The sequence below is a fragment of the Wolffia australiana genome, chromosome 2 (genome assembly GCF_029677425.1).
Source record: "Wolffia australiana isolate 7733 chromosome 2, ASM2967742v1".
NCBI classification, from domain to species: domain Eukaryota; kingdom Viridiplantae; phylum Streptophyta; class Magnoliopsida; order Alismatales; family Araceae; genus Wolffia; species Wolffia australiana.
Window position 1 is genome coordinate 1,258,471 of NC_135836.1, and position 13,372 is coordinate 1,271,842.

The 13,372-nt window shown below is 37.1% G+C and overlaps 1 protein-coding gene across 1 annotated transcript in view; it reads right to left on the reverse strand.

The window, feature by feature from the left end:
• The window catches only part of NUA (nuclear pore anchor), a 38,782-nt gene extending 31,685 nt beyond the window's left edge, over nucleotides 1-7,097 (reverse strand). The window contains exons 1-8 of the mRNA XM_078591615.1: nucleotides 6,642-7,097; nucleotides 5,835-5,981; nucleotides 5,539-5,637; nucleotides 3,897-4,025; nucleotides 3,730-3,822; nucleotides 3,583-3,648; nucleotides 3,349-3,438; nucleotides 3,180-3,257 (exon numbers count right to left, since the gene is read on the reverse strand). Of these exons, the coding sequence (XP_078447741.1) occupies nucleotides 3,180-3,257; nucleotides 3,349-3,438; nucleotides 3,583-3,648; nucleotides 3,730-3,822; nucleotides 3,897-4,025; nucleotides 5,539-5,637; nucleotides 5,835-5,981; nucleotides 6,642-6,947 (1,008 nt within the window). The 5' untranslated portion in view covers nucleotides 6,948-7,097. The remainder of the gene's footprint in view (nucleotides 1-3,179; nucleotides 3,258-3,348; nucleotides 3,439-3,582; nucleotides 3,649-3,729; nucleotides 3,823-3,896; nucleotides 4,026-5,538; nucleotides 5,638-5,834; nucleotides 5,982-6,641) is intronic.
• Nucleotides 7,098-13,372: the final 6,275 nt, after the last annotated feature.

Consider the following 13,372-nt stretch of genomic DNA (forward strand, 5'->3'; position numbering starts at 1 on the left):
TACTCTAGTATGCTGATGACATCGCCTCCTTCATCGAAGGTTCAACATTCTTCTTCAGGAAAGCCAAAAATCTATTTATCATAATTGATCTATTCTCAGATTTCTCAGGGCTACAAATCTATCTATCATGATCGTCGTGAAGCAAATCAGCTTTTCTGTGCAACATCCTATCTCCAGAAGAGGAGACACAGTGCCCAAAGATACTGACAACACCGATCGGGAGACTCCCAATGCGGCATTTGTGCCAACCACAGACGAAGGGAGGATGGCAAACACAGATTGGATACCGTTCAGTGAGAAGGTGGAAAGATGGCTGGAGGGTGGCAAGCTAAGTTGCTAACGAGAGGGAGTCGATAGGTGTTGTCACGATTGATACTCTCATCCATTCTGATATTCTACCTCTATGTATTCAAGATGCCAGTACGAGTCGTTAACAGATTAGAAGGCATAATGAGACGCTTTCTATGGAGAGGATCTGCACCGAAACAAAGCAGGGGACTTGCAATGGCGGCTTGGGACAAGGTATGTCTCCCCACCAAAGTGAGAGGTCTGGGGGTCCTGCACATACAGATTATGGACACGGCATTATTATTTTAATGGGTAAAGAGAATTATGAATCCACACAACGATCTTATCATCAAATTACTTCAAGACATCTACGGCAGGGGACTGAATTGGGACAGAAAGACAGATCCGTAACATGGGGCATCGCCATTCTGGCAAAGGCTTAGACAAATTTTTCACGAGTCTGAGGATTCTTTTCTGCCAAGCTAGGCAATGGGGCGAGGTTTCAATACTAGAGGGAAACATGGTCAGCACGAGGCATCTTGAGTGAGATGTTCCAACTTCTATACGCATTCGCAAAGAATCAAAATACCCATGTTTGGGACTGTTGGGATGCAGTGAGGATCCTGATCATACACGGTGCCGTATCCGACCTGCGGGTGTCTGAACTCATGAACATGCAACAATCCCTAATCCAGTTAAGACCAAAAGACAGAGAGTGAGATGGTTGGGTATAGACAAATGGTCCCTTCTCGGTCCAGAAGGCCTCCGCAAGGATCCGGGAGGGGCAAGAGGAACATAGGCCGCTAATTTGGGCATGCAGATTCATATGGTGACAAATAGTCCCGCTGAAGGTGTGGATCTTTGGTTGGCTGCTAGCATGAATAAAACTGTTGAACAGAGTATATGGCAAAAGGCTATGTCCGAACACATCATCACAATGCCTGCTATGCTCTACTGGGGAAGAAGACTGCATTCATCTCTTTTTTGAATGTGCATTTTCTCACACGATTGGGCCAGCCAGGTATTATCAAGGGAGAAGGCGACGTCTGAAGACACTTTCTGGGACACATTTCAGAACTACGGGAGCAGAGGAAATGAAGAAGGAGGCTGAGCATTGGCGGTGCGGTTGGCCATTTGGTTGCATTGAAACAAGTCGATGTACAGAGGAAGAACGGGCTTCTACAGATGGAGCCATATGCGAAGCGCAGGAATTAAAGGCAACACGGCTCCAGCAGGCGACAGGCGGAGAGGGAGAATTTGAATATGATTGGATTGATGGTGAAGGGACTGTAAGGTCCTGATGGGGGGCTCGCCAATTCATCGGGTGTTCACCCCTTTTATATTTCAAAAAAATATATATTTATAGCATTGAAGAAAATCTTTGTTGTTAAAAGACAGCAGAGTATAAAAAGCGACAAAAATCAGTCTCTTATTCATGAATCCAAAAATATAGATATATTAGACGACAAGCCTCAGTTTATAGGTAGAGGAGCAATTTGATTCAGCTCTACATATACCCGAGAAGTGAACAAGAGTCACATTATGACACATCAGGGATATATATAGAAATACATAAAATGGTGGGTAAATTAATAATTTGTAACATTTTTAACACTCCCCTCGACCTGGGAGTGAAGACCTTGCAGTATCATCTTGGTTAATCGTCTCTTGAGCAGTTTTCTTGGTAATACTGTGGTCAGCACTGGGACTTCTCCCAAACTAATATCACCAATGGTTCCTTACATCTCTATCTAGATGCGATCTATTATTAGAACCAGGAGGAGAGGATAATGTCTGCCAGCTAAAAAAGGCTCTTAATGGACTGAAACATCAGCGTAGGGCCTGCTTTGGTGAATTACAAAAGTAAAAAAGTAAAGAGACCACACATTATATAAATAAATCATGTGTAGGGAGGGGAGTATCCCTTTTGATCGTATATATTAATGACTGTCAGCAAGGGACCTCGTCAAGCCGATATATTTTCTTTATGTTCCTTTTATTTTATCTTAGTTGTATTTCTTTTTAAGTACTTTCTATGTATATGTGTCTCAGGCACAGTAAGTGGGGCCCACTGTGTACCCATAAGACTATGGGAACGAATTAAGGAATTTGAGTCTATTTTCTCTCCAAAACCCTAGCCGACGAATCTCCATTGAGGAAGCTTGACCGTGAGCGATCTGGACATTGTTTCTCACAATGACTCAATAACCACAGGCATAGTGGAGAATGCAAAAAAGAAGAAGTCTCTAACTCGAGAACGTAAAAAAAATAGATAAAGGAGACAATATGCTCCCATTGATAGGGAAAGAAGCCATCGGAATTGGTTTAAAGTACACCTAACAATGACAATGGTGGGTAAAATAATATGAATATGATATTATAAACATAAAGTTACTCGAACAAAAGGAAATATCAATATCCTTTAAAGCATTTGAATAGGCAAACTAGATAAAGCAGCCAGAGCACATGAATTTCAACAAAATATTTGGTTTATTTTCCAAAATCATTAAAATCTGGATCAGGTATTTTGAGGTAGATTGGAAATCTGTCAGCTTTCAGCTTATCTTGGAGAGAAGCAAAGGAGAAGCTTCTTCTCCACTTGTCCAAACCCTAGCTGCCAGAGGAAAAACGAGATTCAAGAAACCATAATGAGTCATTAGGTCTTACATCATAACCCAGTACTTATACTGGGTTTTACACTTATCAGACCTTGTGGACCCGATATGCGGGATCCGAATTATAAGGGTAGTAACAGAAACACATGGCTTTAAGGACATAAAGAAAAGAGAAAGGCGGATGTCTGCTGACATGAAGAGGTAGATGGGAAATAGATTTACAATTTACATTCTACCCAGATCATAATACATGACTTTATACAGCAACAACAATACCTTTTCAAGCTCGTTCTTAGACAGTAACTCCTTATCAAGCTTCTCCTTGTACTCATTCTCAACCTGGGCTAAGTGTGTCTGCATGCCAAGCACAAGCGGAGAATGAAATACAGATCAAAGCAAAGGGAGAAATGACATAACAGAATAATGTAATGTTGGTTATTCTCACTTCCAGCGCTTTAATGACACCCTCAAGTTCTCCAGCCTTCTTGGACCATTCCTCAGAGCTCTCTTTGTGCAACTCCACGAGCTTTGTTACCTAAAGCAAGCAACATACAAATAAAAGATGCTCAACTTAAGTCAACAGAAAAATACTATGCGATATATGATGGATTTCCGCAAAGATAAATAAAACAATTGACTTATATTCATTGTAAAGAGGATGGAGAAATTCCACTCTTACAGTGGCTAACTCAGCAGCAAAACGATCTTCATTGACTGCTGCCGAATCTTTGCATGAAAATAGTTCCTTCAGCCCCAGAGTTGTACGAGAGGAAAATTAGAATATCAACAAATAAATAAAAAATAGTGATTGTGAAATGTGTCCTACATTCTCCAGGAGTTTATATCTGCTTTCCAGATCTGTGACTCTTTCTTCGCTCCACCTCAGCTTAGAGGATGATTCATTCTGCTGTCTCTCAAACTGCATTTTGATATTATGGAAGCATGATTCTCTCCGACCAAACTAGGCTTAATAAAAAAATGAAACATGCATACATCAGATAGTTTTGCCCCCATCTCTGCTTCATACTCCATATGTGTCCTGCGAAGCTCAATAAGACTATTAACTTTTACGGTTAATTCTTCATTGAGCCATTCATTGTGTTTCGTGATCAATTCTTTTTCCTGCATCAAAGCCAAAGGACGTTGAAAACAACAGAAACAACAACATAAGATTACATTACAACGATCCACAAACTTCGAAATGATTAAACCAGAACCTGATCAAGTTGCAAAAAAAACTTAAACCAGAAATTGATACCTACAAAGACTTTCAAAGAGAAAAGCAAACGCAAACAAAGAGGACTGAGAGCAGGTGAGGAAGTATTCCTCCATAACAGGAAAAGTATATAACTGTTTCCCCATAGATGAGGAAGAAATTAAGGTAATGCATCCTGGCAGAACCTACACTACCTTAAAACAAGCACATTTCAGGAAAATCCAGAGTCACCTCTCAGTAAATGCCGATTTCTTTAAACAGGCGGTAAAGTTCATTGAAAATCAAAAAGCTTTCCTGACAAAAGACTAAAATGAAAAACACCTAGGATCTCCAAATGGTGTCAGACACAACTTCAAAACACAGAAGGCCTATGTTCCCCTCTACACGCTCTATTGGAAAGATCAATGACAACTTTAAAGTGTACCGCTATGTAAATAACAATGATGGTGCTTTAGACCTGCTCGCACGAACAATGTCACATTGGTCATACTTCGCCAATTCCTACATTTGCTTATTGTAGGAAAACTAACCCTAACAGAATTTGATAAAAGTTTTTGTTATGATACCTGCATTGAAATATATGAGGAAGAGTAAAGAGAAAGGAAGGAAGATGGGAGAAAGGAAAGGTAAAAAGGGGTTCATCCAGCACAGTCTGTGGCACACGTTGGCAGCAAGAATAACCACCAGGTGTTTTGGGAGGAATGTAGCATTTGAATAATGATATAAATCATGGGAGAGGGTTCATCGACTGTTATGGGCTGTGCTGACTAGATGTGTCTTCTGGGAGCAGAGGGCTGCATTCGGCAGGCGTCGTGCAGGAGTAATCGTTCCGGTGGCGAGCCATTTCGGCAAGAATCTTCCATCCAAGGGTAAGGCTAGGCATAAAAAGGAGACAGGGAGCATTGGTATCTAAGGTTTGTTGCGTTATTTCTATTCTGCTCTTATCGAGTTGGAGGAAGGCATATCAGTTTTGCACTCAAAAAACAAAGAAAAATAACTCCAACCTACAAGAAGGTTTTGGGCATAGAGCAGAAAGAAAGAAAAATGATGAGATGATGACACAAAACTTAAAACCATGGAAGGCCGATGTTCTCCTTGAAACCTATGTTCTCCTTGATTACAACAGTTAACAACTTTTGGCCTTGCTTCATGTGATCAATGTCACATTGGTTGAAATCAAAAACCAGAATCATCTCTCTTCTAGTAGCTCATCTAACTAAGATGGGCAAAATAACTCAAACAGGCCCTAAATAGTTCACTAGAAAAAGTCCCCCGACTTCCAACACCTACTTCCAAGGTTTGAAACTGTGAATTGACGCACAGAGATATGTACAGGCTTTTACCGAAAAATGATAACGGATAACAAGGAGAGTATTTAGATAATGAGATCATCAAAAAAGATATAGAGTGACAGCAAACCTGTGAAAGACGAGAACATTCAGAGCGACAGCGAGCCAGTTCAGCCTCATTTTCCTGATGCCAGGTCTCCTTTGAAGCAGCGTTGTCCGTTAATTGGATCTTCATCCAAGAAATACAGATGATGTCATAAAGGTACGTATAAAGTTGCCAAATTTAGACAAACTATACATTTATGCCACTGAAAACAACATAAATTGCTGGGCCAAAACATCGCACACCTTGTCGAGTGTTTCAGCCCAAGCAAATAATTCAAGGAAAGATGGATAGATGAGTTGATTATTGAAAGAAAAACGCACGATTTTGCCGAGATAGCTCTGGATAATTCCGTTCTTTTCCCCAATCTCCACGTCCTTCTGCTCCACAAGCTCCAGCAACTGTCTCTTTGATTTGTGCAGCTCAGAAGCTTCAACTGTCAGCCTCTCTATTTCTCCATCCTTAGAAATCTAGCACCAAAAAAAACCCAGAACATCATATGAATCAATTGCACTCCTCCAAAGAAGAATCCAATTTTTTTAAGACAACGCCCTGCCGAAAAAAAATCGAGAGAAAAAAAAGAGTCATTTTTTGTAATCAATAGTTTTCAGCACAGCGACAGGGGCTTGAATCTTAACACGGTATCACAACCCAGCTTGGGGGTTCGATTCCAAGCCACAACCAATCCAGCCTTAGAGGCAGGTGTCGAGAGGGAATGATGAAGACGAACCCCTCCAGAGAAAATCTTAGGAGAAAAAGTAGAGCCCTTACTATGAATTACAGTTTTAAGCACACTGGTAGGCTCACTAGAAGCAGATTTTAGCTCGAATTATTGAAGAAAAAACCCTTCCCAAAATTTTTTAAGCCACAACCAATCGAGCCCCAGAGGCAGGTGTCGAGAGGGAATGATGAAGACTACCCCCTCCAGAGAAAATCTTAGGAGAAAAAGCAGAGCCCTTACTATGAATTACAGTTTTGCGCACACTAGTAGGCGCTGTAGAAGCAGATTTGTGCTCGAATTTTTGAAGAAAAAATCCTTCCCAAAAAAAAAATTAAAAGAAAAGTTGCACCATTGATACAATCTATAGCGTGTAAATCGGCGATAAGCGCATGATTCAGAAACGACTCACCGCTTTAAGATGAAGGTTGTGTTTTTCGGCCCGAGCCTCGGCCAGCTCGGCTATACGACGCTCAGAAGAAGCCGAAAGGCGGGCGTTCTCTGCCTGCAGCTTAGAACAGTCTGCGGAGAGCGCAGCATACCGCTGCTCGAGAACGGAACAAGTGTGCTCGGCAGCGATGGAGGCGGCGTCGGCCTCCGCTCGAACAGTCTCGAGCTGCCGGTGAAGGTCTCGGATGAACTGATCAGCCTTCTCGGCCACCATTAACGGCTCATGGCGGCACGATTCGAACTCTTCTTCGGAGATGAAGATCGGCATGATGATCTTCTTCTCGAACTACTCTTCTCTTTTCGATCTTCGACCTTCGATCTTCTTCAACTTCTTGATCGCTCCGCCATTGCCGTCGTCTTCGACCTCGAGGAGGTGAGGAAGAACAGCCCTAGATGGCCATTACCAGCGCGAAAAGCCCGTTTTACAAAGGAAATTTAGAAAGAAAGTACCCCCCTTATAACAGGAATTTCTCTTAAACACCCAACAGTTTATTTATTAAATAATTATATGAAGTATGTTCATATTTTTCCACTGACACTTGGATATTTTAGAAACATTGCAAAACTTTTGAAAAGCTTCGTTAGATTTAGTATTTGTATTTTATTATTTATATCAGTATTAGTATTTTAATCTTCGTTAGATTAAGTATTAGGAATTTGTTGTGAACGCCCAAAAGTTTCATATCTTTTCACTGACACATGGATATTTTAGAAACATTGCAAAAACTTTTGAAAAGCTTCGTTAGATTTAGTATTAGTATTTTAATCAGTATCTTAGCATTCGTATGTTCATATATTTATTAGATTTAGTATTAGGAATTTGTCTTGAACGCCAAAATGTTTACTTGTTAAAGAATCTATTTCTACAAAACCATATGAAGTATGTTCATGTCTTTTCACTGACACTTGCAAAACTTTTGAAAAGCTGCATTCATTACATTTTGCATTAGTATTTTAATCAATATCTCAGTATTAGTATGTTCATGTCTTCGTTGTAGTTAGTACTAGTAATTTGTCTTGAACGCCGAAATGTTTATTTATTAAAGAATCTATTTCTACAAAACTATGAGGAGTGTGCTCATATCTTTTCACTGACCCTCGGTGAAACTTGGTGACAGCTTTATTCGGTGTACTAGATTTAGTGTTTTAATCAACATTTCAATAACTTGGACTGCATTTTAATTTTTTTTTCTTCGTGAACTCAATATATTTATTTGACATTCAATATATTTTAATGTAACTAGTTCCTAAACATCCAAAAGGAAAAGATATTCATGCACTTTAATTGACCCTTGGATGTTTTAGAATTGCTAAACTTGGTTACAGCTTCTTTAGATGTACTAGCTTCAGTATTTTACATTGTGCATTGATTTAAAATTAGTTTTCTTGGTAAACAAAAAAGATGTATTTGAGATTGATTAATTGGATAGATCATGTACCACATATCTCTTTCCTACAACACCCAAAAAGACAAAAATATTCATACACTTCAATTGACCCAGTGATGCAGTAGAAACATTGCAAATATGGTGATAGTTTTATTAGATGGACTAGCTTTAGTATTTTGATCAACATTTGAAAAACTTTGACCACATTTTACATTGATTTAATATTACCTTTCCTGGTAAACTCAATAGATTTCTTTGAGATTCATTCCACCGGTAGATTATGCACCGCAGATATCCTTCCTACAACACCCAAAAAGACAAAATTATTCATACTTTTTAATTTACCCTTGGATGTTTGAGAAACCTCGCAAAACTTGGTAGGAGCTTCACTAGGTGTACTAGCTTTAGTATCTTAATCCACAGTACTAGAAGTTGGAATGCATTTTACTTGATTCTACATTGATTCTATAAATAGATTTATCTGAGGTTCATTCATTGGGTAAATGATGTATCACATATATCTCTCCAATAGCACCCAAAAAGGCAATAATATTCATATTCTTTCAGTTCAATTGACCTTTCCAAACATTTAAAAACTTTGTAACATCTTCATTAGGTGTACTAGTTTTAGTATGTATATCTCTTCCCAGAACACCAAAAAAGACAAAGACATCCACTTACTTTAATTTTAATTTTCCCTTTCATCTTTAATAACCATTCCAAAACTTGTTAATGTTTTCAAAAGTTTTAATTATTTAGTATTATATTCGACACTAGTACATATTATGATATGTTCAACTGAATTTCAATTTGTTACTTTCTGAAATACGGAAAACATTGTTAGAGGTTCATTCAATGGGTAAATGATGAGAAGACATGAGATTTTCCATTGATATTATGTTACACATGAAAGAATTCATCAGAGTGTCTTGCACAAGGCAGCAATGAAGGTGTCACATAATAACACAAACAGTGCATAGAATTATTCATTCAAAAATAGTAAAACTAATATTAATAACAATATCCAAATTGAAATAATTTTCATACATGAAGCAGTATTTCAAGATCAAGAAATTTTGAAAACCTGGCAAAGATTTGGAATTGCGTATGCGTACTTCATACATGATCAAAATTTTGATTGATCAATTTATGAAGAATATGTTCAAGTAAACTCATTCTATGTCATGAAATCATGCGCAATTTATTGTGTAGTGATGCATATGCATGATTTAATTTGAAAAATGGCAAGGAATTATATTGCCTATTATCAGTTATTTTGAATCCATGTTATCTATGTGTTATGCTAGAATACATTCTCTATAAAGGTTTACATTCTATGAATGATTATTTATCAAATCATTATATGGTATGTATTATCAATGTGTGTTTATTCTTCAACATCTGTAAACGTATAGAGCGATAAAAGGGTGCTTCTGATAAGTCCAAATATAGGGGTTTTATGTCATTTTTTTTATACAAACTTAACCAAAAATATTTAAGAAATTTTTTCACTTAGATACTCTATAATTAGTATAGGGCAAGCAAGGGCTCGATATATAGAGAGGCAGAAATATAATTTCAGAATTTTTATCAATCTTGGAATAAAGGTAATGAGTTTGAAAGTGAGAAATAATTTTTTTGAACTTTTATGTATTTTTAGTTACTTTATATAGTTTCCTATGATCTAAATTCAAGCATATATACAAATAAAAAAATAAAAATAATTAGACTAATTTTAATAATTTTAATTAACACTAGAAATATATAAAAAAATATCTTTGAATTTTCTGGAATTTAATTAACACCAAAAGCCACTAGAAATATTAAAAACGATAGTTAGATTTTTTTGGAGTTTTTGTAGATGTTAAAATCACTGAAAATTGATTATATTAATTTTAGGGATTTTCCTATTATTTGGCATTTTTAAATACAGAAAATAGATCTTCCTAATTTATTCTAGTTTCCTGATTTTCTTATAACTTTTCGATGCTAAAAATATAGAATTTACCTGCTCCAGCAATCACCGGTGGCGATGACGGCAGAGCGACGGTGGCAGCGATGGCGGCGACATTGGTAGCGGAGGTGGCGTGGCAGCGGTGGTGGCAGAGCGGAGGCGGCGGCGGCAGCGGTGGAGGGCGGGATGGGCCGAACGGCCTCGTGTGGCCCATATAGGGCTGGCCTTAGTGGGTCAGCCTAATCAAGGCAACCTCCTAGGTCAGCCCAATTAAGGCAGGACTTAGTCAATTTGACTAAGTCCTGCACACGACACTTTTTTTGCCCTGAATGATGGAATTCAAACACGATTTTTTTTGAAATTTGAAAGTAAGAATTAAGGATGATCTAGAGAGAAATTTGAATGTATTTTAGAGAGAGAAAGAAATGGTTTTAGAGAGAGAAAATGACTGAAATGAATAGATAAAGAAAAACTGAAGAGAGGTTGTAGAAGAAGTTGGAGATGGAATTTGAAGGTGCAAATGGATATTTTTCTGAAATTTTGAGGGGATGAACTAAGGATATGAATGAAGGCCTAGAGAGAAAGATCTGATTCTAGTGAGAGAAAAAGAGTGTTTAGAGTGAGAAAGGGTTGGTTTTAAAGGGTAAATGGATAGATAATGATGGGGAAAATGTAGATGTAGGTTCATAAAACCTCAATGCAAGTTGGTGAGCCCTAAATGCTTCCTCCCAAGTCTGGATCCTTATATTTCGCCATGATAAGACATTTTTCAATGCAAACAAGAGATGCGATTGAATGAAAACTTCAACAAACTTACATTAGCCTTGCAATTTCCAGATTGTTTCTTTTGTAAGGTGTTTGAAGGTCCAATAGACTGTGGCTGGCCCAAGCCCCTTTGATTTCTCGTTTAAAAGTCCACAACTCCATTTTTGCATTTCAGCCCATTTGGATAATTACTAAGCTCCCAAAATTTCTCCAATTCCCTAAGAATTGTATCTTCTAGTACGTGTAAACTTCAGCACATTTGGAACTGTAAAATACTGCCAGATTTCATAGAAGTCAATGAAGTTAGTGAAAAATAACCATAATGTGCAAAAGTTGGAATTTCTGGACATGCATAAATATTTGGTTAATTCAAATAATAACATGATAATTTATAAATTAATAATACCAAAAGCAACTAAAATATATGGAAATATAAGTGGATTTGTCATGTTATCAACCTCCAAGCCTAGATATTTTAAGATAAATTTCGCATATTCTTAAAAATAGGAAAATGTACTTTATAATATAATGTTTTTTATTAAACTGATATTGTCCTTGTGAATTGGTATTACTGAAAGCATAGTCGCCTTCTCTTAAAAGTTGGAAGAGTACTCGCTCACTAAAAATGAAAGGTGAATTATGTATATTTTTATGAGTGTTTATTTATATGGGTCTAATAGTAGACATTTCCATCGCATGAAAGACAAGGTCAAACATGCTATTCCCAATGTTGGACCTAATCATCTAGCTTTACCTAGTAACGAGAGACTTATTTGTCCAAAAGATCTTCAAAAGTTCCACGAGAATATTCAGGTTTCGAATTGGGTACAACACACTAATAATCCTTAAAAAGTTGCTCATGTTTTCTCATAGGGACAAGAAAATTTGGACCAAACTCCAGCTTTATTGTAAAAAACATTTTCATTATTTATTTTTCATTTCTTAAAGCATGACATAATATGTCTTTCATGGAATTTTTAGATCAAAATTAGTCACATTTTACATTGTACGACAGTTATTTTGATCATTGAACATTCTTTTGTGGTTTTTTCCCTTGTTTCTTCATGAGTTTTAATGTCACTAGTTGACATTTATGATCCAATTATGTTTTAAATATACAGATTATATGATACTTGTTTCACAATTTAGGCATTACATACTGCACTTGCATATCAAGGACAATGATAAATGGTGGCGGGTTAGGGCTTTACCTATAGACTTTGGGAATAGGTTGTGTGTATAGACGAGATAGATGAGGGTGTTCTTGGAAATATATATGGCTTGCAAGATAATCTCACATTCCACATCTTGTTTTATATTCATTAGTACAATGTCTCCAATATTAGGCATGCGAGATGCTCATAATTAAAGTTCATGAACATGTGCAATGACTCAGTCAATTATGATGAGATGATAATATGATGATCATTAGTTTCTATACGTATTTGAAGGATTGATGAGAAGTACTTTAAAATGTCTGGAAAGATTAGCAATGTTTAGTTCCACTTAAATGTTGAGTATGGCTAATGTCATAATCATTAGTGGGGAGACATTAATAATAGAGAGGGGATGCTCTATGGGGAAACAATGTGCTGAATTGATATGTATGAATCTCTGAATGATACTATATGTAGTGTCAATTAATTTGATTTGTGTCATTTTTTTGTAAGTGTTCGTGAGATCTGAGACATAGAAGACCACTTGTGGACGGACGATCGTGTTTGATTGTGACCTACAACTCTTTATTCAAGTGATTCCAAACTATCAGAGTTCAAAGGCATCAACAAATCTTTGAGTGTGATTGTGCACTCGAGATGGGATTGTCTACCCTTGGTTTTAGAGAATATTAACTCAAGGAAGATAATGTAGTGAAATCATTAGCCATGGTAGTAGGCATACTAGAGAAGGTGTTCTCCGATGATTTCCTTACACATCAATTCTTAACATAATGGTTTCTTCGGGTTTGATAATTAACTACACCTTCAGTTATTTAAGAGTTTCTAAAAGAAGAATGATTGTTTGTGCATGGTAACTGATATCATTACAGGTTCCATGTTAGAGCTAACATACTCCACTGTATCTTTTTGGGCACAGAGTTCAGTTTGGCACCGCTCTCAACTTAACCAAATCATTGGGATACCTTTATCATTGATTAATTAATCTAAGTATTTAATAAGACGCCCAATAAATGTTATTGGGCCATTGAAGTTATTTACTCGACCAATAAATGTGCAAGATTTTTGGATGGCGAGGGAAAGCCTGTTTGAGGAATTTGTGAAAATTTCCTAGGGGTTTTCATGAATATTTTTGCAAACAGTATGAATAGAGGGATGGACCCTCATTTGATACCATTTCTAGTAAATTTGAATATCCCTTTATTTTCTTCCTCTTCATAGGCACTTTTTCTTATGAAACAGGTTGGAGAGGAAATCGGACTTCTAAAGTCATAGTTTGAAGGAAAGAAGAGGAGATCGAGCTTTCTGAAAATCATGTAGATACGTGTAGATGTTGACATATGAATAGCTTAAAAACACTCACTTAAGGAACCAAGAAATGAAGAATGTGATTCGTGCAAATGTTATGTTT